This window comes from Glycine soja, chromosome 8 (genome assembly GCF_004193775.1).
Source record: "Glycine soja cultivar W05 chromosome 8, ASM419377v2, whole genome shotgun sequence".
Taxonomy (NCBI): domain Eukaryota; kingdom Viridiplantae; phylum Streptophyta; class Magnoliopsida; order Fabales; family Fabaceae; genus Glycine; species Glycine soja.
Window position 1 is genome coordinate 43,817,711 of NC_041009.1, and position 16,807 is coordinate 43,834,517.

The following is a 16,807-nucleotide window of genomic DNA, read 5'->3' on the forward strand; positions in this document are numbered from 1 at the left end:
CGTATATAAAACTTTCATAAATGATTTTATACTAAAAAAATTAAGAGAATATTATCACGCATGTGTAGATTAACTAACGTGCTCATGATTATTACACTTTAATATATTAATGGTTTTAAAGTCAAGTCTTCAATATGTAGTTATACTAATATTCGAAAATGAGAATTTTGTTACTCATAATCTTATACCGCTAAAAAAAGATTGTTTTTCATAAAAAAAAACTAACATTAAAAGAGTGGGATGAAAATTGATGGGTAGCATAGTTAGAATCTTAAACATGAATTTTGCTTCAAGTAATCACTAGATGATTGAGGATCACCACTTCATCCATGTTCATCAATCAATCCTTGACACCTAATAATTTCTCACTAAATCTTTTCACTAATACTTTATGAAAAAATATTAAATAAGTTCAATATGTTGAAAACATTAAAAAATAAATAATTTATTTTTTTAGTAAGAAAGCAGCATCATTAATTAATAAGAAGATCATGTTGTAAGAGAATTTAAAATTATTCTTTTGCATGCCTTTTTCTGAGTATTGATCATGGTGTTTTTTTTTTCCCTAAAAATTAATTGTCAGGTTCTTTCCATGTTGTTGGACAGGAATATGAACGTTGACATAGTGAATCACAATAATCAGGTGCCTCTCTAGTCTATGTTTATCTCTAACTGCAATTGTACTATTTTGAATTTTGCACTATCTAGGCTACCCCCTGTTTAGTTTTGTTTCTTATATGCTTTATATTGATTTCATATGGCTTTTTCCTTTGATATAGACCCCGTTGATGTATGCTGCAAAGCAGGGAAAGATTGATTGTGTTAAAAAGCTTATCCAGGCTGGAGCAAATGTATGTTATTCTTTTTGTACTGTTTTTTTTCTTTTTCAAATTGAATGTTTTGAACATTCGACTTGCCACTTGTACCACTATGATGTTGTATGATTGTCAAATAATCATGTCCCTCAAGCGTGTGATTAAGTGTTTGATAAATAGATCTTCGTTACCTTGAATGATTAGTCTCTTGCTCTTGACAAGGGATATACAAACAACATTCAATTTGGAAAATAAAAATAAAAATTAAAGAATACAAAAATTGTCGAAGTTGATCTCCTAGTTAGGGTAGTGATAGTGGTAAACTTATACTGGAGGTATGTGATTCATGTTTCAGGTATTCATGATTGATTCTGTACATGGAGGAGGTTGCTTGCACGATGCAGCTTCTCATGGCCACGTAGATTGCCTTAAAGCCATTCTTTTTGCTGCTCATTTCACAGCTTTTGAAGATTCTCGGTTAGTTAGACTCTTTCCACACACACACACAAAAAAAACTCACAACAACAAATATGGATGAATGCAAGAACATACAAAATTATGAGTGGTGATGCATAATTGTTCAATGGATTTGTCAGGGGATATTTAAGATTTGTCGACTCGAGAGATTTTAACGGTTTTGCCCCACTGCATCTTGCAGCCCTCAAAGGACAATCTGAATGTGTTGATGCCCTTTTAGACAATGATGCTATTCTTTGTGCTAGAACTAGGTAATTGTCTTAGCCTGTATTTGAATTTTTTCTGTTTGCTCACCTGAATGCCAATGCCAATTGACATAAAACAAACAGACACACCCTTGGATGTTACTATCTTATGAAAGTTGGTTAATTTTTACCTAAGTAGCATTAAATTTGTTAACAATTTGTAATATTTTTTCAACATTGCTTTTAAAACTATTGGGCTGATTCTTTTACTTTTTCCACCTGATTAATTAATGTATGCTAGTCATCTCCAATCCTCATAGGATACAGAATAAATTTATCTAATTAATTTGTAGTAATTAAAACCAGAGAGGCAGACAAAATTAAAATGTCATATAAAAAAAGAAACAAATTTTAAAAAATGAGTCTTATACACAGGAATGGAGTTAGTATACATTATTAATTAATCAGTCTTGTATGAGTTTTGATGGCTTTTCATTCAGATTAATGAAAGTAACATATGCAGTAACTGTGGAGGCACAGCACTTCATTTGGCTGCCCGCAGTGGTTCCTTGGACTGTATCCGGATTTTGCTTGCTCGGGGAGCTGATAGACTTCAATTTGATTATCATGGGTAAGTAACTAAATGTCTGATTTTTAATTTTAAATTTGTTTCCTTCACATTTAAAACTAAACTTCATTGGCCGAAGAAACAACTTTGGAAACTGTTTGAGTACTACAATTTGTGCTTCATATCTATAGTATTGAGCACCTAAATATCTTCAAATAAGATTTAGGAAAAGAATACTTATTGATCAGTTTGGTCCAATATTTTACTTGGTTAACTTAAAAGTTATAATATCCTTTGTGTCAGAAGCATTTGAGTTTCACTATTCACATATAGTGTGCATTTTACATTAATGATAAATTTTCTGCATCAAAGATTTTGTTTGTCCTAACTTGGTTAATATCAACTGATAATCTGATTTCCTACTTCAGACTTATTTTTTCTGTCCTTTCCATAATTCTTAAAGATCTGGTTTAAATGATTCTTTTCAGGAATACACCATACACAATTGCCCTGGAGCACGGGCAGGAGGAATGTGCTGCCCTGCTAGGTTCTACGTCGGGATCATCACTTGTTTGGCCAAACCATTTAAGGTTCATCAGAGAGCTTGATAAGAAAACAAAGGCCTTACTGGAAAAGGCCTTGGTAGAACTTAACAAGGAGAGGCAGAAAGCCAAAAATAAGCCACGATCATCACGGAATTCGGAGAGAAATAACAATAATATTGCCTCTATGGTACACCATATTTCTTTCTTGACTGATATTAGTTAAGATTTGTAAGGGTATGTTTGGATAAACTTATCAATAAAAACTTATAGAAAGAAAAAAAAAAAAGAAGAAAAGAAGGTAAAATGATTTGAACTTCTTGCATAAGCTAAAATCAGTTATGAGCTCTTTTCATTTAACTTCTCCAAAAACTAAGGTACATAAATTGATTTTAGCTGATAGAGAATGCATTTTATCTTCTTATAAATGCTTATGGAAAAGTTTGTCCAAAAAGGACCTAAGTTTTACTTTTATGCACTTTGTTGTTTAGTTTGGTTAAAGACTATACCTTGGTAGAGGTCCCAAAGAATGTTTTTGGGACACTTAAAAAATTACACAAAAATACTATTTCATCTGCATGTAGTCTTTGGTATGTTTGTCACTTGATAGGCTTCTTTTTTTCTTCTTCTAGCAATTACTTCATTCATAGGCTTTCAGGATTTAAAATGCAATAGTCACATTAATGTGTCATGTCAATGCATGTGTGGTCTGGTGTTTTTCTGGATTACATGGAATGAATGAACATTTTGTCTAGAAAAGATGATACATGATTTATTTGTTGGTTGTTTTCTCTTTACATAGGCCGGCAAAAAGGAGTTATGTTCCATTTGCTATGACCGAGTGTGCACATTTGTGGTCAGACCCTGTGGCCATGAAATGTGTGCTCATTGTATCATGAGGCTATGCCAAAAGAAAAGTGATATTGATGCACCTCGCTCTTCTAATTCTAAACCAGTTTGTCCATTTTGCCGTGGTGACATCGTTCGGTTACTTGCTAAGACTAAGTAACAAGAGCAGTGAATCAAGGGAGGAGTGAGGAACCTTGAAGACTAATTAACTACTGTATTTTTTCATGAAGGCATCAAGGTTTCTCAGTAGGGGGAGATTTAGAATGATACACATGCTATGTATTTCTGCAGAGAGATTATTAGGTCGTATATTGAAATAAAATTTAAATGTTATATAAGCATTGGTTGTAATATAGAGAACCTAACAGTATTTTCTTTTGTCACATCAATTTATATTTTCAACACATCAAATTATACTTTTAAAATTAAAGTTTGATATCAATGATTTATTATTAATATTGATATAACATCATATTTTTTATCATCATTTCTTTTAAGATATCATTTTGTAATGGATAAATATTTAAATTCATACTCTAGAAGTTTGATGTGGTGACAAATTAATCCTAATTTAATTTCTCTTAAAAAATAAAAAAAATATAAATTTAATCTTATAAAATGTATAATGAATTAATTATGTTTTTAAATTTGTGAATTTTATCATTAAGTTATGATATTTAAATATTAATTTAATAATAAATTATATTTTTTTAGAATCAATTTAATATTAAATTATAAAATTTAAAAATTAATTTATCACTAACTAATACACTTTTTTTCACATTCAACATTTAAATTAATTTTTTTTTTCACATTCAACATTTAAATTTAAAATTTTATCTTTCATCCATCAATTTAGCGGTATCTCATAATTCCACGGCCGAATTTGACTATGTATGTAGTCATTGTTAATAGCAAACATAGATGATGAATGATCATCTTATCCGAACTCCGAAGCATGGTTCGACCCCACAACTAGTATACAATGCGACGTCGTCACTCGTCAGGAAGTGGATCGAGGAAAAAAAATATCATTTTTTAGCTCTCACAGAAAGAGAGAGAGAGAGAGAGAGAGAGAGTGTGTTTATTTGAGTTTGCGATTTGTGATTTCTGATTTGTTGGCCCAACTTGGCAAAGCAATGGCTCTTTCTGTATCCCTTATGCAACTCAGTTGCGTCTCTCTTCTTCACAATAATCCCTCATCATCATCATCACCGGTGACCCTTTTGCCCAAATCCCTCTTTCCTTGTGGAATTTCCCTGAAACTGAAAGGGTTGGTTTTTTGGAGTAAAAGTAGTTCAGTGTGTGGAAGAAGAAGAGAGGGAGTTGGGAGTATCAGTGTGAATGCCTCTTTGGTTGAGGCTCCAGTTTTGTGGGCTGGAAGGCTATGCATCTTCTATGCCCTCCTCAAGGCTGGCTTGGCTGGATCTCAAGCCAACCCACTTGTCTCAGGTGGGAAAATAAATTCATTACTTTTTTTTTCATTTGGAAATTTGCTTCTTTTTTATGTATGTTAGGTGTTTGTTTTCTTTCAGATTTGGAAATTGGGGATACTAATGATGAATCTGCTCCTGCTGCTGCTACTGACTTGGGATTCTCCAAATGGGCCCAGACCATACTAGGAAAACCAGGTCTGTCCAATTAATGTCTAATATACTTGTTGTTGTTGTTGTTGTTGTTGTTGTTGTTGTTGTTGTTGTTGTTGTTGTTGTTGTTGTTGTCGTTCATTTTCCCTGTATAAGTGATAACTTCTTATTGAAGTGTGGATATTTCTGCTGTGGTTTGTGCTATGAAGGCCATTATGGTTTAGTAATTGGTTTGAAGAATGAAGACTTTTGGATAGTAGTAAAGGAGCCCCCCCATTTGTGTTTTTGGGTGGTATTATATCTGACTGTTTTGGAGACTTTGTAGGAGGTTATTAATGGGTAGTATGATGCTTTTTTGGGTGAACCCAGGGTATCCCCAGCTGAGAATCACATACCAATTTCTTGAAATACTGAGATTCATTTAAGGGGTTGACTTCTCTCAACAAATGTTCTTCCATATACACAAACCTGGAGATTCAACCTTGTCATATGCTTAAGGAGCATGGTTATTTGTCAACCATGTCACACCATGGTATGCTGTTGGGTTCTATGATACTTGACTCGTGTTTTGGAGACCAGTTTGTTGGTTGAGTGGACCACTGAGGAGATAGGTTGAGGACTCTAGAAACAATCTCATATGCTCGGGACATGTGCTGAGGAGAAGCAATGGGCTATCTTCCAAGGATGTTTCCAATGTTTTGTTATTCCCTTAGTCACAGGTGGGGAAGCAAGAGAAAGAAGGAAGTTTGGTTCGACCAGACATTGGTTCTCATTCCCTAAAAAAAGTCCCAAGCTAATGGAGATCCATATGACCTATCCTATCAAGCGGTTTTCAACTTCAACCCTTTGTAGGATTGGGGGTACTAGTTTCCTTTGTTCAGATGAGATCAGTTGAGTTGGTTTAAATATTGATGGTCTTTGTTCTTTTGTTATGGGATTACTGGTACTTGTAACAAGGTTAAGCTTGAGGGGGAATGTTAGAACATTTTAGGGTTATTGGTCTTATTGTTAGTGGCTTTAGGCTTGTACTAGTAATACTAGTCCTTGACCTAAATATCTGCTTAAATAGGACTACTGGATTAAAATATCATACAGCTAGTCTATTGTATTTTGTTTATTATTGTTAGTCGCCTTTTTCTCTTTTCATTTTTCCCTTGCCCTAAATCTGTAATTTCTTGACACTTTCAATGCATGCAAATCCAATGTATTTCCTTATCCATGTTTTTTCTTCATTATTGATGATTTGATGTTGTTTCAAAGTGCATGTGTTCAGTTATGTGTATTTTTTAAATGATCAGCAAAAGAAGCTGCTAACGGAAGGAAACTTGTTAGTAAATGGCATCCCACAACAAAGGGTACACTTAGAAGAAACTATAGAGTCCCATCCAAGCTCGAGGGGCGACGTCTTCTTAAAGCTATTGCATCTCTATTATCAGATGATGATCACTTTGTTGATGCCACCTCTCACAAGGTTGGAATTTCCCTCTGTCCTGTTTCAATTGCCAGTCTGTTTTTTTATCTGATTTATTTTTACCCATAATTTAATATAGTTTGATGCAAGACATGCTTGACTTACATGCTGCTAATAAACAACCATTGTAGGGTTGCCAAATCCGTAGGGAAAGTGCTCATGGAGAAAGTGTGTGTTGCAACAATGTGAGAGCTCTTTTTGATGAGCTCCCAACACCCCATATCATTGTGGAAATCACACCTTTTCCTGCTGGACCCCTTAATGACAATGATTACATTAAAGCTGAGAAGCTTGAGAAGGTTCTCAGGTCTAGTCCTTCTGTTTGATTTGTCTATGTATGGGTGTTTCATGCTTTTCATGTACATATTCTTTGCTACCTTGTAAATATTGACTTGATGAACAGAAATTTGTATCCTTTCAACTCCTCAACGTTTTACTTTTGAGGTGAATCATAGTTACACCTTTAAAAGACAATAACATCTTTCCATATTTAGTATGAGAAGACATTTAACATGGAAAATCAGATCGTATCAGTTTTTGTTTTCATTTGACACCAGTTATTCCAGTATTTTATTACAAAATTAATTGTCATAAAATTTATTATATAAATTTACATGTGTATTAAATATATCTTAAAAATTTTAGTGTTATATAGCAATATTAATTATTTTATAATATGATTAACCTATTAACTCAGTTGATTAGAGTATTGTGTTAATAATTTGAAAATCATGAAATCTTGCATGGGTCATTAATTTTAAATTAATTTGTAAAACATTTTAAAAATATATATAAATAAAAAATATGTAATTTGTACGGACATACGGATTGAAAAAAAAAACGAAAAATTGTTAGGTGTACAAGAAAATCGTTGGGTGGAAAGTAATTCCCGAACATATCAACCTGGAATGCCATTCAGCAACTTCACTTTTGAAATAAAACCATTGTTGTAGTGGGCCTTAGGCCCTTTTTTGTTTGATTCTTTGGAATTAAGAGTAAAAAAGAAAAACTTTTATTTCTCCTCCACTTTCCTCTTTCTAGTTCACCATCTAAGGCCCAACACCACAGCTTCAAGAGCTCCCACAATGCTCCTCCAAGCATAAAATCATTTTAGCTATGTTTATACAGAGTAAAAGTATATTGAGCTTGATAGGCGTGAATTGTTAATATAAAAAGTAAATCATTATTTTAGCTCATAGAAGCGTAGTGTTGTCATCTTAGTTTCTAAAATGCATAAAAATATTAGTTTCTAAAATTTTAAAAATGTAAATAAGTTCCTAAAAGTGCAATCTATCAATAACATTAGTATAAAATTTAGAAAAAAAAATTGAGTGATTTAAATGATAATATTAACATATATTTAGTCCTCTTTTAATTCTTTATCCACGTTTTGATATCTGTTAGAAAGTCTCACATCGTTTGTGTCAATTTTCGGAATACAACTTATATATCTATTAGATAACTTTACTTAATACCAATTGATTTTAAAATAAAATCTAACATGCAATGAACATAGAGAGGTTTAATTCAAATTCTTTGAACAAAATTATTGTGAAATTTTTTTTATATGATGTAATGTGATCTCATGTCAACATAAATCAACCACTTATTTTTAACACATCATAACTCATTAAATAACATCAAACATAATGGTTAGACAACTTTACTTAATACCAATTGATTTTAAGATAAAATCTACCATACAATGAACATAGAGAGGTTTAATTCAAATTCTTTGAACAAAATTATTGTGAAAAATTCTTAAAATTATATGATGAACTGCAATCTCATGTCAACATAAATCAACCACTTATTTTTAACACACCATAACTCATTAAATAACATCAAACATAATGGATAGAAAGTAGAAACAGACAAATGAGAGAATACTCCAACCAAAGTGAGCACCAATCACTTTTACCAACATGCACGTACCATCTAAGCTTTACAATAGCATAAACATCACATTTCCTTCATCAAAATAGCATATTTAATAACTTAAAGATGCATCCAAGATCAGATCAAAACACCAAAAATCAGAACAGAGCCAAATTTCGCCATAGACAGGAATTAGGACTTGCGGGAAATTATAATTATAACCCCTTTTGAAAAATCCTAGTTCTTCAAACTTCAAACATGTTCCAACAGTAGCAAACCAAGTAGATTTTTCATCATTCCTCTTGCTCACCTTACTAAGCTGTTGGAGTAAGTGAAGTTGATGATGAATTGGTGCCTCCTCTGATAAGTCACTCCAAGTCCTTTCCAAAATCAAAAGAAAATTGTTAGTTTGATTTACATCGAAGAAGAGAAAGGAATATCAAGACATAGGAATAAGAGAAAAAATCACACCTTTCATTTATAAATTTTTTGGGCCTTAATATTCGGTAGATCTGTTGGGGTATATGTATATGGGGCACATGTTGGATCATCCAATGTTCTTGCCCTCCATTGGGATCAATCCTCTGCTTAAATTCATCCGGCATAAATAAGATTTCGAGAACTTTAAGTTTCTTTAAGTTTTGAATGCCAGAGGGTACTGTCTCTAATTGGCAACTTCCTTAACTTCCCACTGAGGCAAAGCTTCCTTCCTAAGTGCAGATGGGGTTGACATAAATTGCAACTCAATCACTTCATTTTTATCTGTTGTATCAATGTGTAGTTTCTCCAACAACTGCATCTCATTTATTGAGGAACATAAAGCGTTTCCAAGTTCTCCCTTAACATTAGTGATGATGATAACCAGACCCCTTAACTGCTTTAGCTTTCCTAGCTCTCTAATCACCACTCCATCGTCTTCTATTTCAAGTAAAGGTAACTTTTGTAGGGATGTCATGTCTCCAAGACCATCCTTCACTGCAATGGAAGATATTTTCTCAGCCAGAAGATGGCGTAGCTTTCTAAGCTTGCTAATCTCCTTTGGTATGTCAGACAGAAATGTTTGTCTTATATCCAAGGTGTCTCCAAGTTATGGAGCTTACCAATGGATTTTCGAAGACTTTCTATCCATGTATTGCTCAAGCTTAGATACTTCAAGTGAATTAAATTCCCCAAATTTTCAGGAACACGGTCTAACAACATTGGAGCTTGTTCAAAATCAAGTACCTTTAGCGGCATGTATTTTACAAGGATTCCACTGATCAATTGTTCTGATAATTCTTTGAATATTAGAATTGACCGAATGTGTGATCCTTCAATATCTTCAATTAAACAATTGGAATCTGTTAATATTGTTAAGCGTCTAACGATCTCACTTGACTCCAATTGATTATGCTCATCAATATGCTGACAAAACCCTGTATCCCTGATTTTTCAGCGGATCATTTCATGTATTGAGTCATGAACATGACATCCTTTAACTTTGCCATCTATGGTAAATGAAGATACAGGATTTTGTCTCACTTGTTAATAAAAAATTAATTATTAATATTCCAAACATCAGACATAATATCTTGTCTCGTCATTGAAGTTGGTCACTAGCTCAATTTGATTTTATACCTTTATATCGGCAATCTAAAATAGAAGTCAGTGTTCTACCGTAAAAGGGAATTTTCTTTAACTCCCACTTTACATCAATTATTCCTCAGCAAACAAGAGGGGAGAAATAACTCAATTTTCATTATTTCCACTAAATAGTTATACGGTACTCATTATTCCAATGAAACAGTCACAAACAGAGAGGAAGTGGTCCATCTCAACCTTGAAGTATTAAGTTTTATCACTGTTATGAATTTTCGGTCCTGGGACCAGAAATCATCCTCGTGGTCTACAATCTATATGACAAATTCTAAGCCACATCTACTAAGATAGAAAATCAAGATGCTGAAAACATAATGCTACTATCATCTATACCTTATGATGATTTGGTTTCCCTGCATATTTGTCCTCAGACTTAAATGATACAATACAAGCAACATGCTTCTCATAACTTTTATAGGATACTACACAAAATGAAGCAAGGCCGGTCGTGATAAATATAAGTGAGGCATTGACACAAGGGAGTGAAAGATTATATTCTCAATGCTTTAAATGAGTGATGCTGAAGAACTGAAACATGGCCAAAGTCTGAGGCAGGAAAGATGTATTTATTCATGGCCCCCATCATTTCTGAGAAGTTTTTCTAGCAGCAGTAGATTTGTACTTTCACAATTCAAAACAAATCTGCCGCTTGTGGGTCATTCTTCATTTATACAGGTGGGAATCTCTGCCTATGCACACATCACATCTAAATCTTCTGTTTAAGAACATGGCGCAACTGAACCTTCTGGCTTTCCATCCTAGCCTCCAAAAGTCTGGCTTTCAGACTACTCTTCTGCACGGTGCGAGGAATGCACCCTTTCATGCCTCGATTATGCAGATTTGCTGACTCAGGCGAACTCAACTGGTACAGAAGGTCTTGGGGGCTTAGTCCACCATTACCCAGTCCCCAATCAGGGGACATTATGCCCCCACTAGATACCCTTCCATTCATTCCCTCCACAGAGATTATCTTGTAATTATCCCCACTGTTTGGGCCAGACCTCCAAAGCCTTGCTATGGAGGATACCTTCTTTGATTGCTTAGCTGGTACTGAACAGACTTCACTAATTTCAGTTATTGGAGTCTCTAAACCTGCATTTTCTTCCCATTCAAGCACACTCCTCCCTGAAACATCACTCTCTCGACAATTCTTGTTCACCAATAGGGCACTCCCTTCAGGCGAACAACTTGATCCCTGATCCTCAACATGGCTCACAGTTTCCCATCCACTTTCATCTTCTTCTATATCACCATTGTCATCCATAAATACATCAGAACATCTTTGCAAGTTATCCTTACTAATCAATTTGGCTTCAGGACTCACTGTGTGAATCTTTGAGGCATGACTCACTGGAGAGTAAGCAACACATGCTTCAATCTCCCTCTCGTTGGATTCGCCAAAATTTAAATCTTCGAAAATGGCAAAAATATCATCTGGATTAGCTGGCTCATACGAAAATCCCTTGATGTCTTGAATGTCTACAACAGCTGCAGCCTGTTGAAGTGACCTTGCCTCTTTCATCTCCTTTGAATTTGGGTTCACATTTATTGATTTGAGAAAGGTTTCCAAATCCGCTACAAGTTTATTCATCTGTGAGTACTTCTCATCAAGAGCAACTTTTGCATCAATCAATTTCATATGAACACGTTCTTCACGCCATACTTCAGCCATTTGTAACATCCTCCTCTCCTCTTCCACTTCTTCCCTAAGTTTCATAGATTCCCTCTTCAATGCTTCAATTTCAGCCTTGTCTTCTCCAATTTCCTTAGCAAGCTCATCACAAATTTCTTCAATCAATTCTCTGGCCTTCCTTTCCTTCTCATAATCTTGCATGTACCGTTTTGTTATTAACTTGGCATCTGCCAACTCATTAACCAACCTGGAATTGACAATTTCAATCCTCTGGCGACTTTTCCTTTCACGATTCAACTCTGATTTAATGTCATCAACGTAAGCGCGAATTTTTTCATGCTCTTTGCTTCGCCATGAAGCCCTTTCCTCACTAACTTTCTTCAAGAAATGTTCAAGTTTCTTTTTGGAGGAGTGGCATTCAGTCTCAAGTTCCTGGATCTGCACACGAGCCTGCTCTAGTTCAGCTTCAAGAGCTGATACAGAAGAAACAGTGCTAACCTTTTGGTCGAGAAGTTTCATTTGGCTGTAGATGTGATGCTCCTCGTCTGATGTTTTTAAACAAACAGGATCCCACTTTGTTGCCCCCTCCATTGCGGTACTCGAAGACTGGAAAGAAGGCTTGAGCTGAAGAAGAAAACAGCAGGTTAGAGATTAGCACTTCAACAGTTTACTCTTTCACTTAGGGAAGGTAAAAGTGAGACACTTTTAAACTCTTTCCTCAACCAGATAAGCTTCCCTCATCACTGATATTTTAGATGACACTTCACTACTTTGGTTTGTCCGACAATATGAAAATGTTTTGCTCATGCATTTTTACAAAGAAAATTACATCTATACATAGCATGGACCTAAGCAACACTCAATTTCATGTATAAAGGCATGCAATCCAATAGATTTATGATCTATATTATATCTGTTTATTTTTTATAAGTTCAAATGGATGGCTGTCATGTCAGCCTATATGAGCATGTCTGTGTACCTTGTACCTGAGTGCTGGACATATTATTACATTTTCACAATATTAGATCATGACCACACATTACTGTAATATAATCAGTTTGTTGAGTATCTATAACCTAACTTAATGAAATAGCAGCCTTTAGAACAAAGCATAGACTTATCAAGATTAAAGCAGGCATTGCCAGTTGATTTGATAATATGATCAAGGGAGATGCTACTAGAAATCCTTCCACTTCCCAAATTATATAGGATTAAGGAGCTTTTGAAGAGGGATTGGCTAGTTGACATCATGCATAACTATAGAGAAGCAATCAAATCTGCAGATAGTCTAGTGTTCTTACTAATCTTCTGACACATGATTGCAATGGGACCCCTGTCAATAGATTAGTCTCCCTGTAGTTTCTCTATCATTTTGGGCCTCGGCCCCATACTTTCACTCCCAAAAAAAATGCATTTGCAGAACTCACTGAGTATCAAGATGATGATGCAGGAAAGCGAATAGTAGTAATTCAGTCTTTACTTTTTAAGCATATGGTGTTCACACTATAATCTTCAATTATCCAGATTCATTACTATATTTATAAGTAATGAATTAAAAAAAACATAATACCTCACAAAAGTGTCCATCCTTAGTCCCAGAAATGGAATGGGGACTTCGTGATGGATTCTTCATAGCAGAACCATGCATCATGCCACTTTGATGGCTGAGAAATTGGTGGTCTACATGGCCAATTCCATGCTGCAGATAAGTGATATCAGTTCTAAACTAAAAGTGAAAAGCTATAAAAAATTTAAAGACAACAACAAACTGCCAAATTTCGAAAATAAAGACAACAAATTACATGACAGTGGCATGCAATGAAGAACAACAATTCTCTAATGATGCAATAATGCATAGATACCTACTAACTTCTAGTAAATGAAGAATACAAATCAGCATACTGCACAGTTCACTAAAGAACAAGCATTGAAAGCATATCAATTAAAAATGCAGACATTTACACTACAGTACAGATACTTAACAACATTTATAACAAATTCAATTATCTCCACAGAAAAACCCTAGTCAAACCATTTCTCCAATTATTACCAAGGAAATTAATGAGTTCTGCAGTAGACCAAAAATCAATCACGAGTCAACTACACATCACTTATTAGGCTTGAAATGATTTTCTTTTCCCTTTCATTTAAGGTCATGAATTACTCCAGTACCAAACTTTCCATTCTTGCATTCCGTCACACATTAGTCATCAAACATTTATTCATTACCGGTTATACTTAATGAACTTCACACATTTAACACAAGAATCAACAACCAATAAAAGTTTAATTACTGGTACTAGAGAGAGAGAGAGAAAGAAAAAAAAATCATTTCAATTTCAACTTAAAGCCTAGCCAAAAGACTTTCATCACACAAAAAGGAACATGCAAAATAATGAAAAAAGATGGATTCACAAAAGGTCAAACCTAAAACTTTAAAACTAAGCAACGACAAAATAAAAGATATGAGAAAAGACTTCTTATTTTCACTTTTAATCACTATTATATCACGCCAATTTCACTTTATTTCTTATCTTCAAAAACTTGTGTTCAGAAATAAAGAAAAAACTAACAAAATAAAATGAGTAAATAATCTATGCACTCGTGAAGGATTTTTACACAGTCCTCCAATTATAGAAATTGTTATGTATGATAAGTTTGCTGAAAATAAAAAACAAAAAGTTATGTTATATGATTTCTGATTGATTCAAGGTCTAAAATGAGAAATTAAACTCATAAAACAATGATAATAGAAAACATTTAGTGAAACTCAAAATTTCAATCAGAATCAGCAAATGCAAGCAAATGGAAGTAAGAAAAAAATAACAAATGAACGATCACTGAACAAAGAAAAAACCCAAAAGGGGTTTTACCTGAACTCCCAAACGATCTTCACCGATTTTCCTCGAAACCCTTCGCCTTCCGCCATCACCCGCCGCTGCTTCCGGTAGCTGCATCCGCCATATCCCGGCTGCAAGCTTCCTCGCCGACACGGCGGCATGCGGCGGAGCCTCCTTCTTCCGGCCGTGGTCCTCGAGCGGATCGCCGCCGCCGCCGCCAATGATGTTCCTCTCTCTTCCGCCGTCGTGGATCTTCCACTTGGACAAGGGGGTTTCCGGCCTGCTCCGTTTTCCGGTGTGTCCACCGGCCAGCCTAAGGCGGCTGGCCGGAGTTCGGGGATGGCGGCGGCTGGCCCTCCGGTGCGGTTGGAGATCGGAGTCCGGAGAGGGGGCTGCAATGGCCGGCGGGAATGGGCGCAGCGGGCGGGTGGAGTCGCCGGAGATCTTCATCGGCGGCGGTGAGTGTTGGCCATTCGAGGTAGAGTTTATTTTCCTTGTTTTTCTTTCTATTGTGGAAAGGAAGTAAGAAACTTGTTGAAAGAAAGAACAATAGAGAGAGTAAGAGTAAGGGGTGGGTGAGGTTTCGGTGAACAAAAGAGAGAAACAGAGAAAGAGGTTATTGCTGTGTGTGTGTGACTGTGCTGAAAAAATGAAGTAGAGAGAGAGAGAGAGGACAGTAAGTGCAGAGATACTGTATACCGTATACGCCCTGGGTATTTCTACGGTCAACGGATCTTTCTTCTACCGTCAATTTTTACTATGTTCTGAAGAAAAACAACACTTTTGTACGATTGCTACTTTACAAAAATTCCAATAATATCAATTTTTAAAAGCTTAAACTTACTATTTCAAGACAAGAAATTTGCTACACTCTATATTCACCTGTATAAAAAATAAAACTGAACTGATGTTCAAACCAAAATGGTTAATATGATAAACATTGCATAAAAAATAAATCTCATAAGTAATTAAAGGTCAATTTGATTCAAAATTAATAGATAAAAGATCAAAATGAAAATTTTAAAAATTTGAAGAATAAAATGAATCTCAAAAATAAAATAGAAAATGAAAAATGTAAATTAGTCTTTTTAAATTAACTAATCATTACCAATTACTAAAGAGTAAAATATCTTTATAACAACTTTAAAATAATTTTTAATCACCAAAATAAAAGCATTAAAATATTTTGTTTGTACTAATAGTCAAGGATGCCTACATAGTATTGTTGTGGCAAAGAGAAAAAAAAATTATTTAAAGTTGATTTTGAAAAAATATACAATTCGATTTCTTGGAACTTTCTCTTGTACATGTTGCATAGATTTGACACTTGGATTAGTTGGATCAAAGGATGCCTTAAATTCTCTTGGGTGTCGGTGTTGATAAATGGTAGTTTAACCCTTAAATTCAAATGCTATAAGGGTTTATGCCAAGGTGACTCATTGGTTCCTTTCCTCTTTTTGGTGATAGTGGAAGGATTAAGCAAATTGATGAGAGAAACTAAATCAAAAGAATTGTTTGAAGGCATTTTGGTGGGTAACAACAATTGCATTGTTAACTTACTACACCATTTTTATTGGTCAGACTCATGCTAAAAATGCCTTCACTATCAAAATCATCTTAAGGATGTTTGAATTATGTTATTCCAACTTGAAAGTTAACTTCTGAAAAAGTAGTTTTGGAGCCACTAGGGTGGAAGTGGGAGTGGTGGAAAGATATGTCAACATGCTAAACAGTAGCGTTCTTGCTTTTCCTTTTACATACATTGGACTACCTATTAGGGGAAATCCTAGGAGAAAGGAGATGTGGCAACTGGTCATCATGAAGTTTTCTAAAAAGTTGGCTATTTTGAAACACAAAAATATGCCTTATGCAAGAAGAATTTGTTTGATCAATCATGTGCTTTCCTCTTTACCGCTTTTTTTTATTTTTTCTTCTTTAAAATGTCAAAAGAGGAGTGGAAGCCTCTTGTGGGGATTCAAAGGAGATTCTTATGGGGGGTGATGAGGAAAACAATAAAATTGCTTGGATGGATTGGGATGTGATGTGTAAGAGTAAGGATTTGGGAGGACTAGGCATTAAAAAATTTAAAGGTGTTTAATGAGGTATTGTTGGCTAAATGGAAATGGAATCTTTTCCATCAAAGAGGAACTTGTGGGGTGATGATGTGCTTGCCTCTAAATATAAGGGTTGGCAAGGGTTAGGATATGAGGGAGTCTTTGTGGTGGAGGGACCTTAAAAAATTGTGTGGAAGTGAGTGTGATGAAAAATGGTTTGATAATGGGATTTCATGAAATATAGGAAGTGGAGTCAATATTAACTTTTTGA

General features: G+C 34.8%; 3 protein-coding genes across 3 annotated transcripts; 2 read left to right on the forward strand and 1 right to left on the reverse strand.

Annotated features, from left to right (window-relative positions):
- The first annotated feature begins 525 nt into the window (after window positions 1–525).
- Window positions 526–3,836, forward strand: LOC114424604 (E3 ubiquitin-protein ligase XB3-like). The gene is made up of 7 exons (XM_028391473.1): window positions 526–643; window positions 780–851; window positions 1,171–1,292; window positions 1,412–1,543; window positions 2,001–2,108; window positions 2,534–2,777; window positions 3,390–3,836. Exons 1-7 carry the CDS (start codon window positions 548–550, stop codon window positions 3,594–3,596), a joined length of 981 nt encoding a protein of 326 aa, XP_028247274.1. The 5' UTR covers window positions 526–547; the 3' UTR covers window positions 3,597–3,836.
- A 570-nt stretch (window positions 3,837–4,406) lies between these two features.
- Window positions 4,407–7,013, forward strand: LOC114423409. Its single transcript, XM_028390162.1, has 4 exons — window positions 4,407–4,888; window positions 4,972–5,067; window positions 6,321–6,493; window positions 6,625–7,013. The coding sequence occupies exons 1-4, from the start codon at window positions 4,576–4,578 to the stop codon at window positions 6,817–6,819; spliced, it is 777 nt and encodes a 258-aa protein (XP_028245963.1). The 5' UTR covers window positions 4,407–4,575; the 3' UTR covers window positions 6,820–7,013.
- A 3,078-nt stretch (window positions 7,014–10,091) lies between these two features.
- LOC114423410 (myosin-11-like) lies at window positions 10,092–15,158 on the reverse strand. Its single transcript, XM_028390163.1, has 3 exons — window positions 14,516–15,158; window positions 13,213–13,341; window positions 10,092–12,266 (listed from the first exon to the last, which is right to left on the reverse strand). Exons 1-3 carry the CDS (start codon window positions 14,930–14,932, stop codon window positions 10,716–10,718), a joined length of 2,097 nt encoding a protein of 698 aa, XP_028245964.1. The 5' UTR covers window positions 14,933–15,158; the 3' UTR covers window positions 10,092–10,715.
- Window positions 15,159–16,807: the final 1,649 nt, after the last annotated feature.

What these genes read in the sequence shown, in the direction of transcription:
- LOC114424604 (XM_028391473.1), top strand. Translation starts at nt 548, where the DNA reads ATGGTGTTTTTTTTTTCCCTAAAAATTAATTGTCAGGTTCTTTCCATG. An exon ending in TTATCCAGGCTGGAGCAAAT is followed by an intron (nt 852 to 1,170) that starts GTATGTTATTCT and finishes TTCATGTTTCAG; the next exon opens with GTATTCATGATTGATTCTGT. An exon ending in CTTCAATTTGATTATCATGG is followed by an intron (nt 2,109 to 2,533) that starts GTAAGTAACTAA and finishes GATTCTTTTCAG; the next exon opens with GAATACACCATACACAATTG.
- LOC114423409 (XM_028390162.1), top strand. Translation starts at nt 4,576, where the DNA reads ATGGCTCTTTCTGTATCCCTTATGCAACTCAGTTGCGTCTCTCTTCTT. An exon ending in AGCCAACCCACTTGTCTCAG is followed by an intron (nt 4,889 to 4,971) that starts GTGGGAAAATAA and finishes GTTTTCTTTCAG; the next exon opens with ATTTGGAAATTGGGGATACT. An exon ending in GACCATACTAGGAAAACCAG is followed by an intron (nt 5,068 to 6,320) that starts GTCTGTCCAATT and finishes TTAAATGATCAG; the next exon opens with CAAAAGAAGCTGCTAACGGA.
- LOC114423410 (XM_028390163.1), bottom strand. Translation starts at nt 14,932, where the DNA reads ATGAAGATCTCCGGCGACTCCACCCGCCCGCTGCGCCCATTCCCGCCG. An exon ending in AAGATCGTTTGGGAGTTCAG is followed by an intron (nt 13,342 to 14,515) that starts GTAAAACCCCTT and finishes ACTTATCTGCAG; the next exon opens with CATGGAATTGGCCATGTAGA. An exon ending in AGGATGGACACTTTTGTGAG is followed by an intron (nt 12,267 to 13,212) that starts GTATTATGTTTT and finishes TTTCTTCTTCAG; the next exon opens with CTCAAGCCTTCTTTCCAGTC.